The sequence below is a fragment of the Lolium rigidum genome, chromosome 6 (genome assembly GCF_022539505.1).
Source record: "Lolium rigidum isolate FL_2022 chromosome 6, APGP_CSIRO_Lrig_0.1, whole genome shotgun sequence".
Lineage (NCBI taxonomy): Eukaryota > Viridiplantae > Streptophyta > Magnoliopsida > Poales > Poaceae > Lolium > Lolium rigidum.
Window position 1 is genome coordinate 306,175,572 of NC_061513.1, and position 10,155 is coordinate 306,185,726.

Consider the following 10,155-nt stretch of genomic DNA (forward strand, 5'->3'; position numbering starts at 1 on the left):
ATAGTCTATGGTCATTGATCAGCGCGATGACCGCGTTTGTGCACTGTTTCCTTCTTATATGAGTCACTTTTGGAGATGGTGGATTTCCGGTGCTGTGTTGGTGATGTTTGGTCTGTCGTTACAAGTTATAGGTCACTGTAATGAGACTTTTCATTTTTGTAATTGTTGTTTCTTTTTTTAGCTGTGTGCTTTTATATTGCCATTAGGGAACTACGTTATTGCAGATGTTAGATATAATTGGTATCTCAAGATATTAAAAGAATTGAACGCGCGCAACAGATGGACATGCACATTATCCATTCTTGAAAAAAGGACATGTGCATTACACGTCTCTGTCAATCAACTTTGAAACTCCTTTGGTACTAATACTCTCTCCATTCACTAATATAAGATGTTTTAGACACTTTCATAGTAAACTAGATACAAAACAAAAGAAGTGAGATTAAACATTAAAAATAGACTAGATACAAACAAAAGTGAATTAACCTATAAAATGTCAAAATGTGTTATAAAACTGTACAGAGGGAGTAGAACCTACTCCAGTCCCGGAAATCAATCGAAATAAGTTTTATATTCTGTTATACGAGTTGAGAATTTGAAGTTCGGCTGCGCAAGCCGGGGAAGCGCGCGTTCCTTCCACTCCATTGCACGGCGCCTGTCCACTGCGCTACACAGGAACTGACCATGCATGATGCACACATCTTTCTATCTAGGCTGGAACTCTGAAACTGACATCCCGTTGACAGACGAAACAACTTCGCCTGCTCTTCGGTCTGACCCGGAGACGGTGTCGTCAAGGGAGCTTTGGTCCCCGTACGCATATGTGAAGGCCGGCTTCGACGGCGCCTCGAAGCTGGATTCATGGCCGTGCAGCATCACGAGGACGTCCAGCATCGTCGGCCGGTCCGCCGGGTTCTCCTGCACGCATAGGAGGCCCAGATGGATGCACTTGAGCGCCTCGTTCTCCTCCGCGACCTCGCAGTCCAACAACGGGTCCATCGTCTCCAGCGCCGTTCCCTTCAGCCACTGATCCCATACCTGAAGATAACAAGGGTGAGATGCTCACATGTACTAAAACAACGTCTTAAGGAATAGAAAGACTGCCACTGAGAACTAAGTTAATTCTTATTTGACAGAGAATTAGTCACACTCTAAAATCTAAATAATCTCATACGTACCATCTTAACGCGGACTTTTGGCTCTCGGGTGACACACACACCCATACACCCCAAAAATTAAAGTAATTTAAAAAACCAAAAATAAAATGAATCTTCCTAGAAACCAAGGATGATCAAGTTTATACTCGTAAAAAAAAGTTTGGAACAGAAGTGATTTCATGGTGTTCAACGAAAAAAAACAAAATTATATCGAACATAAAGTGAATAATACCTGGTCATGGAGCGTTTCAAGTTTGTTTTCTTTACCCGCAGGATACAATGAAAGTAATTCCTTAGGAAAATATTTTTGTACAAGTATAATACCTTATCATCTTTGATTTCGAAGAAAGTTTTATTTTATTTTATTTTTTCAAATATGGAGGTGTGTGGGTACCCGAGAGCTGCTATGCATTTCTCCCATATGGTAGTACTTACATAGCTGAGCAGGGTGCTGGGCTGCTCGACCGCTGATTCTCCAAACACGTCAGTGTTTTTCCTTCCTGTAACGATCTCCAGAACCAGGACGCCGAAGCTGTACACGTCTAACTTTACTGAAAGATGCCCCAGAACTGCGTACTCCGGCGCCATGTATCCTCTGCCACAGCACGAGAAAATAACGTCGACTTCATATATTGATTGAGAATAGATAGACCAATATATAGGAAATAACTTGTGCTACGGAGTACTAATTTTCCTGTAAGAAAATTTTATGGACCGTGGATCGGTGGATGTCCACATATTTTCTCAGTATGGATTTATAGTGTGTAATTCAGCATGGTGATAGAAAGGTATGTTACAGCGTTCCGACAACTTGGCTCGTGATGGTATTCGGCCTGTCCCTGTCAAAGAGCTTCGCGAGGCCGAAATCGGAGATCTTGGGATTCATGTGGCTGTCGAGCAAGACGTTGCTGGCCTTGAGATCACGGTGTATGATCTTAATCTGCGAGTCCTCATGAAGGTACAAAAGACCTCTTGCTGTGCCATAGATTACACGATACCTTGTCTCCCAGCGCAACAACCGACGCTTCTCAATATCAGGTGCTGCAAACCCATGCAAATTTTGATTAGTTGTACCATACGTAATGTATTTAACTGAAGAATACTTCTGTGTGTAGCATTTCGTACCGAAAAGAAAGGTGTCTAGGCTTCGATTGGGCAGGTACTCGTACACAAGCAACTTCTCACCCCCCTTCAAGCACACGCCCAAAAGTTTTGTGAGATTGTTGTGCCGGAGCTTGGCTACCAACAGCAGCTCGTTTCGCAACTCCTTTAGACCTTGCACTGAAGCTTTGTCCAATCTTTTTACAGCTATTTGCTGTCCATGAGGTAATACCCCCTGGAAAATATACAGAGCTATATTTTTATCTAGTTGATTTTATCGTAATTTAGGTAAATAAATAGCCATAGATCTTTTCTACATCCAGTTTCAGAAAAATATTTCTTCTGTGCATCTTGTTCAGATTTTCCAGGAGAGAGAGGGTGTATATGTGTCTGTACCCTACCTTGTATACCGCGCCAAAGCCGCCATGCCCGAGCTTATTCTCTTCGGCAAAATTGTCGGTTGCATGCCTTAACGTTGGCAGGTCAAACAGAAGTGATGCGGGACCATCATCTTCTTGGTAAGCTGAAAACAAAGAAATTAACATAAACAATTAATCACATGTGATAGATCATCTCGATCATACTCGATCAGAGACATGAAAGTTGTGCTGGTGCGTTCATGGTGCAACTTACCAAATTGTGTTCTCGCATTTCTCCATATGAGAACCATAGAAATGCACGCGAGGATAAATGCGGCGCCAAGAATGATGGCAGACACTGTTGCTGCATGTTGTCGCCACCCTGTTCCGTTTCCTCCTGTAAATTACACAAGGATAACTTGAGCAAGCGACCCTCACAAGCAATTATTATTATTTTCTCCGGTAGCGGAGTTCCAGCCAAATGGCTTGGGGGCAATGGGCTAGGGGAGCATTTTGGACCAGTATTGTGGGAGCAAATGTGGGTAGTTAAAACTATTTTTACCTAAAAGTTATCAAATATGAAGAGATTTCACCCAAATAAATCTTGGGCTCCCCCCTCCCCCCTCGCCTCCTTCCCGAACTACGCATAGCTTCACCTCTCATTTTGTGGATGCTGAAATAGCTGCATCATGGTGCACTGAACCTCGGTTTACTACCGAGTACCAGTAAGAGTAAAAAATATAATGCATCAGAATTTCTAATTCTATTATGAATGTCAGATCATTGCAATTCTCCAAACAAAATTAGGAAAATTAAGGCCTGCACCATATGTCCGTAGCTCTATTATACTTGTTGAAATATACATGAGAGTGGTAAGTTCGGTACAAGTATAGAGCATTACTCCAATCAGACGTATCAGCTGATAATTTTTTCTGGAAAATAAAGATACTGTTAAAGACTAAGGTTTCTGGATGGTAAATTCGTAGAGGAATAATCCTCGCCAAGAACAACCTTGTGAAATGCAATCGACATGGAAATACGAACTGTGTATTTTGTCATCGTGATGAGACTATCAAACACTTTGTTCTTTCAATGCAAATTCGTTAAATCTATATGACCAGTCATCTAAGTAGGTTCTACCTTATACCCGCCATGTAGCATTGCTAATATTTAAAAAATTGGCTAAATGGGTTGGATTAAAGGTATAAATACTTATTTGGTCGCTATGACTATATAAAAATGACAAGGTTTTCAATGATATTTTTTTCCTCTTATGCAAATTATCTACCGGTGTGCAACTTTGCTACGCTCTTGGTCGTGTCGACAACATGTGGACAATCGAGACCTGTTTATGGAGGTGTCTACACGGTTGGAGTACACGGCGAGAGATGTTTTTATCCAACGTTGATGACAGCGTAAACTTAGGATTGGACCTCCACCGGCTTAGACGCATTTGCAGTTTCTATGATGATTGCCTGGAATGCACACTTTTTATTTTTTATTTTATTAGTTTGAACTTGATCGGCTGTGTGCATCTTAGCTATGCGGATGATGGATGTAACGCTTAAATCTTTTAAGTATTAAAGTATCATTTATCTAAAAAAAAGCTAGGTATTTTTTCAAGCAGATCATTTGTGCAGTTGCACTTTTTAGAAGTTGACTTAGACCTGAGAAATGTGTCGTCATTCAAGTATTAAAGCAAAACTAAAGATCCTTGGGTCGACATATAATGACCAACGGTACTTCATTTGTTGTAAAATACTAGTACATGATAGTATTGTCTAGTCAAACTTCTCTATTTTTACCAATAATATATGCTAACAAACTATTTCAGTTTATCAATGGAATATGCACTTAGTTTAACTCATGAAGTTGCACATGTTAGAAGTCGACTTAGGCATGAGAAATGTTTTTTCGTCTTTAATCTAGACATACAATATTTTTTTGTTCCCTTTTAGTTGACTTGATTTTTAGTACAATGTTATACTAAATCCAAGTCAATTAAAAGAAACCGGATGGAGTATTAAAACTAGTAAAGCTCCTTCGGTCATCTTTAATTACATAATGAACAATACTTCATTTGGCGTAAACTACATGATATTGTCGAGTCAAGCTTCCCTATTTTTACAAATAATTTAAACTAACAAACTATTTCAGTTTATGAATGAAATATGCATTCGGTTTTTTAGATGGATTAATTTGTGAATGCTTTTTTATATTCGCACTTGTAAATTTGTATGAAATTTTGTATTAATATTCATAGTTTGTGACTGGAGACTCGGAAAATACAAAATGTCCAGAGATTCGGAAAAAACAGTATTTGTTAAGATACTCCGTATCTTTTTGTAAACGGAGAGAGTACATATTCCAGATACCTGGTGTGAAGTCTGTAGACGGAGGTGGCTGGAGCTGCGGGGCGACGAGCTTTAGCATGGGGGTGCCGTCGAAGAACTCGCTAGTCTTGAACCTGAGGTAGCACCATACGGCGAGGACTTTACCTCCAACGTTGCCGTTGAAGACCGCCGGCATATCGTCGATGAGCCCCTGGAGGCACTCGCGGCACTGGGCCGGCGCCTGGTCCGGCGTGCACTGCACGAGCCCGTTGATGTTGTGCACCACGTCGTTGCTGGTGGTCGGGAAACCCTGGTCGGAGACCATGATGCCGGTGGCGAACCTCGACGTGGTGTTGAACGCGGCCCAGTCGGAGAGAGCGCCGACGAAGCTCACCACCAGCGCGTCGAACCTGCGGGCGTCGCCGTCGCGGGTGACGGTGTCCTGGCTGGCTGACGTCTGCACCTGCCCGTTGTCCCGGCTCGCCAGGAAGTCCCGGAAGGAGAAGCGGACGGTGCAGCGGTCGTAGAAGACGGTCACGTCCTTAACGCCCATGCACCTGCCGAACGCCACGTCCGGCGCCAGGGCCAGGCAGGAAGACGCGCAGTCGGTGCCGTTGGTGTTGTCGCCGCGGCAGAGCGCGAGGCCCCACACCGTGTCGGGGCTGGCGCCGACGGCGCCGGCGGAGAAGAGTGAGCGGGAGGCGTTGGCGGCGAGGGACGCGAGGAGGCTGCGGACGTTGGACTGGTAGGTGCTGTTGGGGGCGTAGTACGTGCCGTTGTTGCACATCCACGTCACGAGCTGGGCACTGGGGGCGGCGCCGGCGGACGGCTTCAGGAAGCTGGAAAACGATAATAGCAGGACGATGATGGAGGATGTAGTGCACACCGAGTGTATCTCCATCTTGTGCCGCAATAGTTGTTTGCTCGCACTTTGGAAGGGTGTATTTATAGGGCGTAATTTTTTGGGCACGCGCGGTATCATTTGGTCAAGACAAGGTATTTCTTAGAAACGTCGGCGTTACGGCGTACACCAAAACATAGACTTCTATACAGGGGTTTTACTGAAGACCGCAGGGGTTTTTACTGAAGACCGCAGTGTGGTGGACCTTCAAGATCAACAATATAAGGATCGAAGGTTTGAATCTTTTTAATTTGAAGGTTAAGGTTTGAATCTTAGAATAGGGAGCGAACAAGTTGTGAGCCATTCGATTTTGTTATTGAAGGGCAATGCCTACTGCCACTGAATTAGATTGTCACATGGCAACTCTTGATTCCTCTTAGAACTATAATAATAATACTATCTCTCTCTATAAAATACAATTTTGTTTAAATTTAGATGCATCTAAACACTCTTTGGTGTATAGATGCATCGCCAAACCTAGATTTTAACCGCCACTATCGGATGTGGGTATAACCACTTAGTCACATGTTGCTTCTTGTGCGTTAAAATATGAATGTCCTCGAATAGGTTTTCGCTCCGCTATATGAATAAAGCCACGCTTGCCCAAACCGATAGAAAGTAGTGAGGCAAAACCTCTTACGAAGCAGACAAAAGATAAAACAGAAAGGATATGAGACACCACATCATCCTAGATACAACCAAAACTACGGACTAAAGTTGAGACCCTGCCTCCTTGTGTAGCCACCGGACATCATCGTCCTTGTACCCACCAAGTTGTTCCCGTGAAGGGCCGCCGGCCCTTTTGCTCCAGGCCGTGGAGCGCCTATCCCTCCAGCAGCCAATCGATACCGAGTACGAAAAACACAATGTAAAATGTAAAAGATCAGAGGTTGTTGTGTCCACCCTACTCTGGCGTCGAAGAGAACCAAGAGAAGAACTGAGCATGCCCGTCGATAACAACGAGGACCCACAAAAGGTATACCCAAGATCCACGACGACGCCCCCAAGAGGGTGACGATGTGAGGCGCCACCGTCGTCGAGACCGAAAACGGTCAAAGGTTTTCACCCGGAGCTCTAGAACGGGGGAGCGACCACAACAGTGCCCCCAAGAGGGACACGACACCCGCGGATGCCGTCACCGTTGGCACCAAAGCGCTGGGATTTCCCCATGACCCGAGAGAGAAGCCACCACAAACAAAAGCCTCCTAGACATGGTCTGGGTGCCGCCACTGCCGAAGCACCACCGACGCTAGGAAATCGCAGCGCTGATAGCTCCAAACACTACAAGAGAATTGGCATGTAGAGACACTATTTTTATCTAATAGAGACACTTAAATTGCTCTTAAGTGTTTATAGAGGCACTTTCCATATGTCTCAAAATTGTCACTACTGGCGGTATCTCTATGTGCTAAGGACAATAGTGATAATGTATTTACATTTTAGAAGACATAAATGGGACATTATATTGTGTCTCTAGAGTAAATAAATGTGAAGAAACCATGTGAAAAACAATACTCGAACTCATGACCTTAATGATTAAGACTTATTCAATTAACCAGCTCACGCTTTCACAAGGTTCATACTTGGAACAAATTTCTAATTAGTATTGTCCATCGTGAACAAAACATAGAACAAATGTCTCTAGGAAACAAAAAAAAATGCCTCAAACATTGCCTGTAAATAAAATGTAAAGACATACTATGAAGTGTATCACGGATTTCCTCTTGATAACTTATATGTGACACTTTGAAGTGTCTCATAAGTTGTCTCTAGAATGACAATTGCAATCCTTACATAAATGTCTCAACTAACATCCCTACATTTGAGACTATTTCTGAAGTGTCCCAAAAAGTTCTACAACTCCGCAAGGTTGTCGACGGAAACTAGTAGCCTGCTGCTCGGACGGTTTTCTTACCTTTCTTATTGGCATGCACCCATGCATGCAGTCATTTCCTCGCGGAAAGTCTCCAAGAAGTTATCCACCATGCAATGCTTAGATTCTTCCTCCCATCGTGTCCATGTGATGGACTCCTCCACAACCATATGCTCATTCGGATCCTCCTCCTGCATCCTGGCCAGCTCCTCCTTTGGAGCGTGGTCCTCCTCCGAGTTAGGCTCCGTGAAGTCGATGATGTTCCCCCAACACTGTTGTGCTACGAGGAATGCTCCTCCTCTGCATCTGACGACACATGGTCTATAGAACCTTGACTGGATTTACAGGGAAGCATGGCTCAGATGCAGGTATGCCGCCGGCGGGAATAGTGAGCAACACATTTTATAGGCGAGGATGTAAATGGAGGGAACCTTTAGAGTTCACATTTCGAACGAAAATAGTGAAATTGCAGGAATATTTCACGATCAAAATATTGAAACACGATTTCCGACAAATACAGTGTTTGCAATAAATGTCTTAAACCGTGTCTCACAATTATCATTGCATACGATTTGCCTGTAATAAGTCGTGTGCGATCTTCATCATCCTCTAAATTCCTTTCTCTTTCGATGTCGGAAGAGGACCAACCGGAGTACGAGAGCAAGGAGCCGGCTTGTTGATCAGTCGGCGAAAGGGACTTCTTCTCCTCCATGACCGGAGATGCTTCTCCCTCCCCCGCCACTGGAGGTGCCTTCACAACATGGCGATGCTGCGTCGGAGGGTGCTGCTAGACACAAGAGAGATGAGCGGTCTTCTTGCTGTGAACCATGTCGAAGTGGTTTGTGTCTACCGTCGTGGTGATGCATGGCAACAAGGCGACAGCGGGAAGCCTTATATGTTGTGGCCGAGGAAACCGATTCGTAGATGACACATATGTAACACGGGGGAGAAAGACGAAGAAGACTACATGTGTTGACGGAATGCGTTTTCCTCCACTAAAGAGAGCCCCATCATGGATAAACACCTGTGTGCAATCCCGCTTACAGGACATCCATAGCCACCTTGCCTGTCTCATCTTCGTAACGACCACAGATGGCTCATGCCGTGACTTTTCCACGACACCAACTGTTTAGTTCATTCTCTTCATACCCTCATCTAAGAACTAGGTATTTGTTCCATTTGGCGCTTGGCGTGGCACTGACACGTGGGAAGTTTCGGCTTAGTTCGACCCCATATAACATCATCGGTGGAAGCCACTCATTGGAACCTTCGTGCTTTAAGATAAGGTAGGGTGGCGCAGCGTCTGATTCTCCGCAGGCGAGAAAGTTCGCTGTTGAAAAACTAAACGCCGGATTTTCTGATTATTGCTTTCACGGAAGAGATGGGTCATTCTCGTTTAATTAGTGCCTGAATATGACACTAGCATGTAGCCTTCTAGGTGCCCGCCTGTGAAGGGAAGAATTTATCGTGACAGGCACCCGTTCAGACCCAGGGTACTACAAGTCTATTCCATCTGGTGGCAATCCGGTGGAGCGTACAATGTGAGACCAAAAAGGTTCACATAGATAAGGATCAGATGGTTAGAGTGTAAGACGGGGAGACGCAGAGAATGGAAGACAAAACCCGACAGGTACGTCATGCATGAGGCTGAAGAAAGCAAATCTGTGCGCAAGTGGGCAACATCTGGTCGAGTCAACGTCCAGTCTCCTCGTACCAGGCCACAACATCACAATCTATGATCTCAGTTTCAAATAATTGCAGTATACTAGTCGTCAGTCCACTTAATTGCATGATGTACACATATAGCTAGTACCATCCATTATTTTTCTAACATTGTTTTGATATTTCATCCCGTTACATTCCTATAAGCAATTAACATGCTACTAGTACATATCAGCCTATCGTACCTAAGGCTGCTCATAGTGGGGAGTAACTTAGACTAGTAACATATGCCATGTTACTAGTCTAGGTTACTACCTTCATAGTGAGTACTAGTAACTTATATGTGGTGTCATGCATTGTGTCATTTATTATGTTGTAGACTCATTTTGCCTTGGGGTGTGTGATGTTATGGTAACATAGCTAGTTACCACCTCACTCTCTTTCTTCATTTATTCGCATGCCATGTCACCAAAATGTCTTGAGATGTGTGATGTTACTAGCTATGTTACTCCCACTATGAGCAGTCTAATTGAACTACTCATCTGGCACGATTTTCTGAACCATCACTACGCGTGGGTCATCTCCATATCCCACACGGTTAAAAACCCGCGTAGTTAAAAAACCGTGTACGAAATGCCAAGACTTGCACAAAGTTGACTTTACATAATTGATTCCAAAGGATGAGTATTATTCTATTGTATGTGTTAAGTAAATTGGAGTACTATGTGTTAAGGAAATTTTGTACAGGCTTAGTTTTAACCATTTCTAC

General features: G+C 43.9%; 1 protein-coding gene across 1 annotated transcript; it reads right to left on the reverse strand.

The window, feature by feature from the left end:
- Positions 1–554: 554 nt before the first annotated feature.
- On the reverse strand, positions 555–5,851 carry LOC124666542 (cysteine-rich receptor-like protein kinase 10). The gene is made up of 7 exons (XM_047203885.1): positions 4,993–5,851; positions 2,892–3,014; positions 2,660–2,781; positions 2,283–2,493; positions 1,955–2,198; positions 1,593–1,752; positions 555–1,038 (listed from the first exon to the last, which is right to left on the reverse strand). The coding sequence occupies exons 1-7, from the start codon at positions 5,849–5,851 to the stop codon at positions 706–708; spliced, it is 2,052 nt and encodes a 683-aa protein (XP_047059841.1). The 3' UTR covers positions 555–705.
- Positions 5,852–10,155: the final 4,304 nt, after the last annotated feature.